General features: G+C 46.0%; 1 protein-coding gene across 2 annotated transcripts; it reads left to right on the plus strand.

The window, feature by feature from the left end:
• The first annotated feature begins 3,451 nt into the window (after positions 1-3,451).
• tbx2 (T-box 2) lies at positions 3,452-11,430 on the plus strand. 2 transcript variants are annotated; one of them, XM_015385011.1, is made up of 8 exons: positions 3,452-3,650; positions 3,909-4,731; positions 5,286-5,553; positions 6,467-6,619; positions 7,463-7,539; positions 7,630-7,799; positions 8,926-9,509; positions 9,773-11,430. In XM_015385011.1, the coding sequence occupies exons 2-8, from the start codon at positions 4,373-4,375 to the stop codon at positions 10,226-10,228; spliced, it is 2,067 nt and encodes a 688-aa protein (XP_015240497.1). In that variant the 5' UTR covers positions 3,452-3,650; positions 3,909-4,372; the 3' UTR covers positions 10,229-11,430. The 2 variants fall into 2 exon arrangements, with proteins under 2 accessions (XP_015240497.1, XP_015240498.1); XM_015385012.1 differs by having other exon boundaries at positions 3,455-3,650; positions 6,473-6,619; positions 9,773-11,429.
• Positions 11,431-11,973: the final 543 nt, after the last annotated feature.

Raw genomic sequence — 11,973 nt, forward strand, 5'->3', positions numbered from 1 at the left:
TTTTTTTTTTTTTTTTTTTTTTTAAAGTTCGCTCAACTTTAAAGAGCCGGAAGTAAAAACAGCAGCTGACCTTTGACCCACATGGTCAGCTGATCCGCAGCCTTTATTCCTTTACTAATATTTTTCATATGCCGCCGCCCTTCAGCTGTTTTAAAATAAAATAAAATTCTGTTTAAATTTCAATCTTAGAATAATAAACTGAACTTTTCTGCAGATGGATTAATTGACGGGTAATCTCTCTACATCACTGGATTAATTGATTGTTTGATTTAATTCCTAAACATGGTGCCATTATTCCCATAAATAAACTCACTGATTGTTTTTTATTCTTTATTCTTTTTTAATTATTTTCTCAGTAATACTTTTTTTTTCTTGCGGCCGTAAAAGTTCAGAAGCTCCGAAGGTTTTTTTTATCAGAAGCAAAATAATTTAAAGCGGTTTCAGTGTTTTTACTGGATAATTTATTTTAAAACATTGCGCTGAAACACTCGCTGATGCTGGTCTATTTATTCTCTGTCTTTAAACTCATTTTAAAGTGCATCGAAATTAATTCTACTGACTGATATGAAAATTAGGATTACCGTAATTATTATAAAATTATAAAAACCGAAGAACAAAGAGATGGAGGCGGCATCAGCAGGAAGGTTTGAGGAAAAAATACCAACAAATAAAAAATCTGCTTGAATTTCTGAGAACTTTGGAAATTTGATCCACTTGTAGGGGAAATAAATAAATGTTTTATTATTATTGTTTTACTTTTGACAGCCTGTTGAAACAGATGAATCTGTGGCACATTAATAAAAGCGACTCATCAACCTGCGGGAGTTTTTGCGCACCGCTGGATCAGTGAGGATGAGGATGAATGAAACGGATCTTCCTCAGTCAGTGTGAAGCTGCAGAGTTTCTCTGAAGCTGATCAGACCTTCTGAGGCTGATGTGACACTTCGGTCACTCTTCCTGCCTCCCGGGGATCACCACAGCGCCCCCACCTGGTGTCCCACCTGTCGCCTGGCTTAGCTTTCCACAGTGGATCAAAGTGCATTCCTCTGACAGTCACTGGAAATGTGCGCCTCAGTGACCAGAGTCCATTTTGGAGTCAAACTGATCTGCGAACAGAACATCTATTGCTGCGAAAAGTTAGACTGTTGGAGCTGATTTCATGAAACAGAGAAAAGAAAAGTGCAGCAGGAGGAGAAGGAAGAGATGAAGCAGGAGAGATGGGGGGGGGTGCAATGGGCGGGGAGGGAGGCAGAAGGAGGAGGAAAAGAGAAAAGGAGGAGGAGGAGGAGGAGAGGGCCGCTGGTCCATGTGACAAGGGGAAATATGAGGGACTTTGACAGGTCTTAAACGGTCTGGCGCCAAGGCCTCAGTCTAGCCGCTAAATATAGCAGAGAGATGATGTAGGGAGATGGGAGGAGAAGATGGAGAGATGAAAGGAAGAAGGGAACAATGTCTAGGAGAGAAACAAAACAACAATACTCGATTATGGACGAATGTGGCGCAAAACTGTCTGACTGAATTGTAATTAGAGCATCTTTGGCCCGGATGGCTGATCCAAACAGCCAGGATGCGCTTTTTACGCACATCTCTACATCTGCAGCTCTACTCTGCTGCACCGAGCGGACAAACCAAGGACACTCAAAAAAAAATGTTCTTTTCAACTTCCTGTATAAAAAAGCATCAGATCGGCGGTTAATTATATTTAAATATGAGCTGCAGCGGGATCAGATGACCCGCATCCAACCTCCCAACTCCTCTCCAAGATCATGAGGATAATAAGCTCTCTATCATCTTAACTTTATGAAAAAATCTAACATGCAAAGTTTGTTTTGCGCGTTTTTTGCTCTCTGCTGCACATCCGCAGCTCCATCAAAGAGCATTTTACTGTCTGCTTCCATTAATCCCCAACACAGAGGATGTGTTAATCTGTCAGCGCACAGCCCCGAGAATTACCAGCAGTTCTCCTCCGACTTAATGACTTTTAAATCGCGCGTAATGGAGATTTCTCTGCCGTTTGAGGGCACAGAACAAATAAATGGTGACTAATTTGCACCAGCATTGTTGATACAATTACCCAGCTGAGTTTTCCGGCAGAAAACCGTTATCCGCCTCCATATGTTCTTCATTTTTTCTCCTCTCTGATCAGCTTTGAAAACAACAACATAAAGTCAGCGGCTCCCTCTGACCCGCAGTCCTGCCGGGCTGGAGGTGCCGCTCTGCTGCAGGCAGGTGCGGCCTCCTTTCACACTCCTTCAGACAAACACTGGATGTGAGCATTGTCATTTTTTAACATTCTGACGCGATTCTGGCGCCAGTTGCTTCCTATAAAGAATAAAAGTCCTTTCTGAGCTCATCCCGTGCAGACAGGCCCGGCCTGCATGCTGCTTGCTGCCACATGGCTGCAGAAGCAACAAGTGAGCAACACTGGAGATGAGCAACGATTCAACTGTTTATGCAACATTGGCAGCATTTTAGGTTAGTAGATAATTTATTACTGCAACTCTGAAGCCAATTCAGTTACATTTCTTTTCTTTCTTTTTTGTTTTTATTGTTTTTCGTGTTTTCTGTTTTTTTTTTTTATAGTATTTTTTTTGTTTTTGTAAATTTTGCTGGAATAAAGCGAATAAAACAATGAAAATGCATTAGAATATAATAGACCAACCTGGTGTAAATATAAACTTTAGATTTATTAATAATATTCAGAGCTCTTTAGCAGCCAGTCGTGGTATTTTTAGCGGCTCGCAGCGGAAGCAGCTCGATAGGAAATGCGTGTCTGTCTTATTCAGAGGATGATCACTTTTTGTTTCTGTTTTTGTTTTCTAAGTGGCTCCAGCAGAGCAGCTGCTTCACCGAAAACAACGGAAAAAAGACTGAGCTCACATCTGACAGCGAGGCGAAGAAGTGGAGCGGAGCCGCAGATGAGGCGGCAGAGGGGGCCGGAGGGGCCGGGGGGGCCCCGCACATGCAGCGCTTCAGGCTAAACACTAAGAGACAGGAGATTGTTGTGGATGCGGCGCATCAGCAGACTGGCGCCGGCCGCCTCTCTGGCTGACTGAGGCGGGTTCAAGCAGCAGCCCAGGCTGCGTCTGGAGGCCTGTGCGTGCGGGAGCCCCGCACGGTCCGCACCGTTTGACCAGACCCCCCCATCCAGAGACCCGCGCTGCCTCGGCCCGCTCTCAGCTCCACTCTGCGCTAAATCATCGCTGCGCCTCCTGATGTGGAAGTAGAAGCGCTGCAGGAGGAAACATCAGCGACGCTGAGCAGCAAGAAAAATAAAAAATAAAAATAAAATAAATGATCTAAAAATAAAGCAGAAAGGTCCGTAAACTAACAAACAAGGAAGAATTTTAGTGAAGTGGAAACTCACCGCTTTCTTTTTTCTCAGACTAAATTCATCGTGAATCATTTCGTTTCCTCTTTTTTTTTTTTTTTTTTTTGCGCCTCTTCAGCCTCAGAGCTCCGCTGCTGCTGCCGCCTGACCAGGAAATACAGCCGGGCGGAGAGGCTCTCCCCTCGGACTGACCGGGGATGGTTAGGAGCGGATCCGCTCTGCGCGCCACGATCAGCCGCCTGCAGCGGGGCTGATGTGCAGAGAGGATTTCCTGTTCTAAACACGGACTGAAGCCGTGGAGCTGTTCCCCCGAATAAAGGTGAGTATTTAGACACTAAGTCTGCAGACAGGTTGCCCCTTCTTCCGGAGGCGACATTGCAAAAAAAGCAAACCGAGAGAGGTGATGCCTCCACCGGCCAGGCACTGAGGCTGACCCGCTGCTTGGCTTGGGAATGGGGGTGGGATTTCCCGATCTTTCCTGTCATTGGTTAATATTTTATTCTGTTGACATGTTTTCTTACTGCTAATGCTTCCGACACCTTCTTGCCCCTCCACCCCTCCTCCTCTGCTCTCCTAGAGTCTGGCCGGAGCTGTCAGAACCACGCCTATAGGGGCCCACAATTGGTCCAGAAAGCGTAAAATCAGCAATCAAAGGGGCTTGGTTCATTAGTGCTGAGGATGGAGGCAGGAAAGACATGTGAGATAGTAACAGATCAGCAGTGAACAGGGCCACATCTCCTCAGTCAGGCTGGAATGACCGGAGCAGGACGGACTTAGTGCAGCCGGGCTGAGCCGCCACAGCGCCGCCGACACCGAGGGACGCAGCCGAGGCATCGAGGGGGGAAAAGGCACCGGCAACAATTCTGGGCTGTTTTCTGCGCTAAAACACCGAGACTGTTTGGGCGAGCGGCTGCGGGCGTCTGCGCCGCCTGGAAGAAATAATCTGCGGTCGGAGCGCAGAGCTGCGCTGGCTGCTGGTCTGCGCGGAGAGACACTAAATCATCCATCGTTGTTTCACTTCGCTTTTTTGTGGATGCACCGATGAGAGATCCAGTTTTTACAGGGACTGCAATGGCTTATCACCCTTTCCACCCACACCGGCCGACCGACTTCCCCATGTCCGCCTTCCTGGCGGCGGCGCAGCCCTCCTTCTTCCCTGCGCTCAGCCTTCCTCCCGGGGCGCTCACCAAGCCCATCCCGGAGCACGGCCTGGCCGGAGCGGCGGAGGCTGGGCTGCACCCGGCCCTCAGCCACCATCAGGCGGCTCATCTCCGCAGCATGAAGAGCCTGGAGCCCGAGGAGGAAGTGGATGACGACCCCAAAGTAACGCTGGAAGCCAAGGATCTTTGGGACCAGTTTCATAAACTCGGGACTGAAATGGTTATTACCAAGTCTGGAAGGTAAGAAAATCCCGCAGCTTCTGTTTGTTTTCAGGGGTTTAGTTTCCATGTCGATCCGCAAAGACAGAAAATAAACTCAGCTTTAGTATTCAAGCTGCCAGCAAACATTAGGCCTCCAACAACAGATGGTTAGTCTGAAGTGAGGGAAAACAGCAGCTTTAGCTCCAATCACAGCTAAAATGTTTTGGTGTAAATTTATTTGCTGTTCTACTTTTTTTCCCTTTTTCCTTTTAGCTTTAGATCTAAACGTGGTTTATTTACAGTCCCACAGTCAGAGGATCACTGGCTGATAGTGGGATTGAGTTCGGAGCCTTTTTGGGTTTTTATCTGTGCAGCTCCTTCATGGAGGCAGCAGAGCTCTGCTTCTATAAACAGGCTGTCACTTCAAAACGATCATAAATACACACACCGACACACACCGACACACACCGACACACACCGACACACAGAGGATAGTTGGCTTTTCTCTGTAATAAAGAATAAAAAAGGTCTGCTGCAGTTTTCCTGCCCCCCCTCCAGCAGCGCGCTGACCCTCCGTCTCTCCTCGCCTACAGACGGATGTTTCCCCCGTTCAAGGTGCGGATTAACGGCCTGGATAAAAAAGCCAAATACATCCTGCTGATGGACATCGTGGCGGCGGACGACTGCCGCTACAAGTTCCACAATTCCCGCTGGATGGTGGCGGGCAAGGCCGACCCGGAGATGCCCAAGAGGATGTACATCCACCCGGACAGCCCGGCCACCGGCGAGCAGTGGATGGCCAAACCTGTAGCCTTCCACAAGCTCAAGCTCACCAACAACATCTCCGACAAGCACGGATTTGTAAGTAAACTAAGTCTGTCTGAAAGTAGAGGATGGTTTATAAAAGTGGGAGCTGGATTTAAGGTGGATAAAGTCTTAGGAAAGCAGGTCTATAAAATAAAATAAAATAAAATAAAATAAAATAAACGCCTGAGTCAAGAATAAAACAAGAAAATATTTATTGGATAAAAAAATGAAAATATAAAAACAAAAGTTTTCCCAAACCCGAATCTTCTTGTTTAGACGCGTTGAAGCTTGTTGGCAGAGTTGATTTATTTCATAGCGGATTTATTATCAGTTTGTTTTTCTGCGGCAGACCGGCGGATCCCAGCCGGATCCCAGCCGGATCCCTGCCGGATCCCTGCCGGATCCCAGCTCCTCTGCTGGGAGGAAAAAAATCCTGTGAGCCGAAGGATCAGGAGGATTATCAGAGGAAATATGAGGGAAAGACATCCCACCAAAACGGAATAGATCGGCTCTCTAAAATCTCTGGGCTCGTTTTATTTGTAGTTTTTATTTTTTATAAATTGTTAAAAAGTTGGAAAGTTGAGGTAAATGTAGAGAAACTGATGAGCAGCTCCATAAAAGCTGCAGGAGGATTTTAGCGTTTAATAAATTAAATGTTTTAATGTTTAGAAATATTCTAAAAAAAAAAATCATCCATATTTTATCACCATTACGGCTCTTTTTCAAATGTTCAAATATTTTATGTATATTTAATTTTTTTTTAATTCTCTGGAAATAAGAGCAGAAATAATTTTTGAAATTCTACTTTAATTTGGATAATTTCAGCAGATTTTTAGCTGAAACATGTTTTATTTTTCTGTGTTTTTTCTCCACCGTGCGGCCTTTTCTCTGAACTAATGACAGACAGTAATGAGAGCAGAGAGCGGATCTGGTATTTACTCCAAAGCTGTGCTGTTTGTGTGTGTTGGTCCAGACCATCCTGAACTCCATGCACAAGTACCAGCCCAGGTTCCACATAGTGCGGGCCAACGACATCCTCAAGCTGCCCTACAGCACATTCAGGACCTACGTGTTCCCGGAGACCGAGTTCGTGGCGGTGACCGCCTACCAGAACGACAAGGTGAGCCGCTAATATGGCCGCTATGGTTTGCATAATAAATGCCCCCCACACCCCACCGCCAAAACCCCCATGACTTAATCTGATTTTGTAGGTCGCCTAATTTCCCTGCTGAGGACTCCCATGTTCCACTTGCTTTTTTAATTGCTTGGATTTGTGTGAGGAGCAGATTTATCCTCCTGTGAAGCTCGGCAGCCTCTGCGCCGCAGCTTTACGCACACATGGCGGCGCGCAGGGACGCAGAAAAACTGGATTATTTGGTGGCGTCAATTATAGAGCGGCCCGACAATGATTTTTTTAAAATTATTAATATTTTGCTAATTTAATCTGATCCATTTTATTTAAATTCAACTGTTGGAATAAATGTTGTTAAAAGTTTGTGGCAAAGAAGCAGCATCCATGAGACCTAGTTAGAAAGGCTGCGGCGGATTTAAAGCTCTGATCCCGGTCCAGTTCGGATTAGACCCGGTCCAGTTCGGATTAGACCCGGTCCAGTTCGGATTAGACCCGGTCCAGTTCGGATTAGACCCGGTCCAGTTCGGACTAAACCCGGTCCAGTTCGGAACGGACTGCCGTTGCAGCTGTGGTCCAATCCGCATCAATAATGGATGCTTCTTATTTGTTGCAGCGCTCCAGTTATTTTCCTGTTTCTCCATGAAGGATATTTCTCTCTGGGGGGCGATGATGAGAATAACGCCCTTTCTACACATTTATTAATAATGCAGCTGCAGGGTTGCAGCGGTGGCTTAATCCCAGCATTAGTAACCAACTGCTGAAACTATCGGTGCTTCATTTAAATGTCGGCCTCCAGGTTTTTCACTGCAGCTCCTGCTTCTCTTCCGGCAGATAACGCAGCTAAAAATCGACAACAATCCTTTTGCCAAAGGATTCAGAGACACTGGAAACGGCAGGAGGGAGAAAAGGTAGGAGCACCTGCACGATGACGGCATGTGCGCACGCGCGCCTCCTATTATTATTATTATTATTGTTTATTATTATGAATTAATTTTCAGGAAACAGCTGACCATGCCGTCGCTGCGGATGTATGAGGACCAGTGCAAAGCGGACCGTGAAGGCGCGGATTCGGACGCCTCCTCCACTGAGCCTCAGGCCGGCCGGGATGGAGTCCAGTCCCCTCTGGGCACCAGCAGCAGCCCGCTGAGGTTCAGCAGGACCAGCAGAGGTGAGAAATATCACCGCTCATCTGAACAGAATTAATCCCAGAATCCGAACCTAGATTCTGCTGCTTAATCCGGAATGATAGCGTTCCTCTGTTGCTCATCAAATCGGATTAATCAGATTCTGTCCCTCTGGCTGTTTTTACGTTGCTATTTACCTGAGCTAACAATAAAATCATCACTATTATTATTATTATTATAATAATAGTTTTATTTTAAAATGTTTACAGAAACATTAATGAAGTTATTGATGTTGGAAAAATAATTAACTTTATTTATTTTATTCGTTTATTTTAAATGGACAGTTAATGAACATTTCTGAGTCATTTTTAGCTGTGAAGCAAGTTTTCAACTGTTTTCCCTTCTGGGCAGGATTATAAAAATATTACACAACAAACAATAAAAATGTAGCAAAATTGAGGCTGCATGCTTCATAGGGCAGGTCAGAGATATTCAGATATTTACAGAATAAAACCATCCTGACATTTGGCAGCAGGAGATCTAATCAAGTCTAATGAGCAGATTGTTGATTTGATTTTAAGCAGTTTGTTTAAACTGAGTCCTGAATGTGTTAAAAGTGGAGGATCTGTGATAGTGAGAGGGATGCTGATCCAGATGTTCCAGCTGCTGACTGAGAGACCAATCAGGCCAAAGGTCTGAAGGTCACATCGCTCTCCTAGACCCACCGGCTTTACCAGAAAAGGATTTCAGTTTTATGGATTCCCTTCATGGCGGTGCCAGTCCATTTAGAAACTTTATAAAATTTAAGGTCGTTAAAATTCCCAAAGTTGAGGAGATTTTAAGTCTCAAGAATTCAACAATGTTGGTAGAAACGATTTCAATTCTTTTTTTTTTTTTTTTTCAAAATAAATTAAAATCATCTTCATTCCTCTGATTCCACCCCCCCACCAGTAGAATTTAGACCCATTTTTAAAACTAAATAAGAAACATTCCATTTTCCTTCTTTGCTTCATTTAGAAATATTTTTTATTGCATTATTAAATAAAAATGGAAACACTTTGACTCCTAATCAGCTCGTTTTGAGTGGTTGTTGTTGTTTTTTCTGTTCTGTCTGTTTGTTGCCTTGCCGGGGAATTTGTCTCAGACATCTTTGTAATTTGTGGGTTTCAGATGAGAAGGCGTGCACAGACAGCGAGCAGGAGCTGGAGCAGCAGGACGAACGCTGCACGGGCTCCAACAGCCCAGGGGCCGAACCCGTGTCCCCCTACAGCTCCAGGTGTGAGGAGCGAGCGAGGGAACGGCCCAGTGCAGAGAAGAAGGACGAATCCATATTCAGCATAAGGAATCTGGAGAAGGACAAATCAGAGAGCAGGCACAGGAAGGACACCACGGAGGCGTTGACAAAGGACCCTGAGGCTGGAGGCCCCGGGGCCACTAAGGACACTTTCTCTCCTCTAGTGGTTCAAACTGAGAGCCCCTCACACTTCAGCCCAAGTCACTTACAAAGCCTGGCTCTGTCTGGGCTTCACAGTCAGCAGTTCTTTAACCCCCTGAACACCGGATCACCGCTTTTGTTTCATCCTGGCCAGTTCGCCATGGCCCCCGGAGCCTTCTCTGCTATGGGAATGGGGCATCTACTGGCCAGTGTTTCTGGAGCCGGCGCTTTGGAAAACGGCAGCCTCTCTGGCCAAAGCGCAGGAGGAACGCCCAGCCCCTTCCCCTTCCACCTGTCCCAGCACATGCTCGCCTCTCAGGTAAGGAACCTTTCCTGTCTGCAGGACTGAACTGATAGCAGGGAACAGGAGCTCATCCTCTTGGTTCTGTTTATTCTGACCTCCAGAATAAACAGAAGCTAACCTGCAGGATTAGTATAAATCGCTGCATTGTGTTTTTCCCTCACAGTTCCTTCAGATGTTCGTTGCTCTGCTGTCAGACCAGCCCTGCCTTTCAGATCTTCTCAAATGAATCCGTTTTTTGCTTAGAATCTAAATTGGCCTGTTTTTCCTCTGTGTTGCAGGGCATCCCCATGCCTCCCTTTGGGGGCCTCTTTCCCTATCCATACACCTACATGGCAGCTGCAGCTGCTGCGGCTTCAGCTTCGGCCTCGGCTCTCCCTGCCACCAGCACCCCCAGCCCCCTCTCCAGGAATCCCTTCCTGGGCTCGTCCCGCCCCCGCCTACGCTTCAACCCCTACCAGCTCCCCGTGTCTCTGCCCCAGAGCTCCAGCTTACTCACCACAGGCCTGCCCGGCAGCCTGGGCCTGGGCTCCGAGTCCTCCAAACCAGGCAGCCGGGAGAGCAGCCCGGCCCCCGATCACCATAGCAACCATAAGACTGGAGGGTCGGCTGGAAGGACGGCCTCTCCCAAAAGCTCCATGAAAGACTCTGTAAACGAGCTGCAGAGCATCCAGAGACTGGTCAGCGGCCTGGAGGGGCAGCGGGAGCCCCCCTCCAATGCAGACTCTCCCAAGTGATTAGGACTGAGCGCACGGGGGCCAGGGCAGTTCAGCACATCGCAGAGACTGATATGAGGGTCTGACAGATGAGAATCAACAAAGATATTTTCAGAACAAATCTGCAGGTACATAAAAATATACTCCATGATAATAAATCAGCTTTTTTAAATTCACAAGTATTGAAGGTTTCCTACTGAGCTGAATGGTTAACAGAGGAAATATCTCTAAGACATTTTCACCAGAAGCACGGCTGAGTCCTGCTGCTTGGACACCCCCACCCCACCCCCCCAAATGGATTTAAATAAACTCCAAAAATCACAATTGCAAAGAAAACTGAAACGATGGAATTGAAGTCATGAAATAAAAGAGTAAAGCAGCAGCAGAGCGGTTGTGTTAGGGAGGAGGCCTGCAGCGGCCATGTTCTGGTCGAACCCGTCCGAACCTGCAGCTCCACATCCACATGCTGCACTTAAAGCTTTCAGCTGGTTTTTTTTATATCTATCTGATTATTATTTTTTTGCAAAACCGAGCCTTGAACGGGAGCCTGATGACGGCAGGTCTGCTTATTTCACAAAAAGGGATGGAAGGTTTAAAATCTGTCCCACAGGGACGGTCCACCCCCCGCTGGGTGCCGGTGCCGCCCCCATTAGGTTCCCCAGCCCAGGTGAGAAATATTAGCCTATTTCATGCCAGAAATATTCCTTCTGAACTATTTATGTAATTAAGATTTTCTGTAAATAAAGCAAAGAACAAGAATATGCAATTGGTATTAATTTATTCAGTGCTGTATATTAGCCTGTACATACTTCAAAGTGATTTTTTTGTTGTTGTTGTTTCCCCTTCTTGACACCCCCCCCCCCTGTTTTACATGAACATATATTGTAAATTGGAGCTTATTTAGCGCTTATTGGTTTTAAAACAATCAATTGGATGAAGCATCACAGATTTTTTCTTTATTTTAAAAACATTTTAGGAGAGGAGTGTGCCATGTTTTCATCCACAAACACCAAAAATAGAGGAACAGGAAGGAGTCCGCACGGTTAAAATAAATAAAACAGCTCAGGTTATTTTATTAAAGTCAGGAGTTCCTCTATGAGCAACATTCATCCTCATGAATATATTTAAAGATGGAACCTTCCTGTTTATGCTGGTTTTCTTTTTTTTCTTTTTTTTGGAGTTGTCTCACACTTTCAATAAAAAATGGTTGTTCATCATTTTCATTGTTATTATTCTATTTCCTACTGGAGTTTCCAGAGTGAGGCCATGCAGGAGTCTGTCAACGGAGGGTGGCGCTATAGCGCCCTCTGTCGGCCTCCTGCAGAGCCTTTTCTTTCTGTTTGCTGAATGTGAAAAGAAAATATTTGCGGTTATGTTTGCATGATGGTCCATTAAAGTATCGGCCTGGATCTAAAGCAGGTGGTTTGATTTTGCATCCAGGCTACAGTTGAGTGGTCGGTACTTTCATCCTCATTCATTCCAACAGAAATAGTAGAAATCAGGCGTGTGTGACGTCACTCCTGTCTATTTTTCTGCTATTTTCTCTCCAAGCATTTCCTTCACTATTGTGTGCAGGGCAATATTTTTAGAAAGTCTGTATTTATGGGAAACTCTGTCACATCCTCTGCAGCCGGACAGCATGTTTCAGAGAGGGGGGGGTCATGGTGTGAGAACTAGTTCCCAGCTGAACTGGCCTCTCAATGCGGGTGAACTGGCCTCTCAATGCGGGTGAGGTGGCCTGTCCATGCGGGTGAACTGGCCTCTCC

This window comes from Cyprinodon variegatus, unplaced genomic scaffold (assembly GCF_000732505.1).
Source record: "Cyprinodon variegatus isolate N-32 unplaced genomic scaffold, C_variegatus-1.0 Scaffold329, whole genome shotgun sequence".
In the NCBI taxonomy this organism is placed as follows: Eukaryota; Metazoa; Chordata; class Actinopteri; order Cyprinodontiformes; family Cyprinodontidae; genus Cyprinodon; species Cyprinodon variegatus.

What these genes read in the sequence shown, in the direction of transcription:
- tbx2 (XM_015385011.1), top strand. Translation starts at nt 4,373, where the DNA reads ATGAGAGATCCAGTTTTTACAGGGACTGCAATGGCTTATCACCCTTTC. An exon ending in TCTCCGACAAGCACGGATTT is followed by an intron (nt 5,554 to 6,466) that starts GTAAGTAAACTA and finishes TTGTGTGTGTTG; the next exon opens with GTCCAGACCATCCTGAACTC. An exon ending in GTTCAGCAGGACCAGCAGAG is followed by an intron (nt 7,800 to 8,925) that starts GTGAGAAATATC and finishes TGTGGGTTTCAG; the next exon opens with ATGAGAAGGCGTGCACAGAC.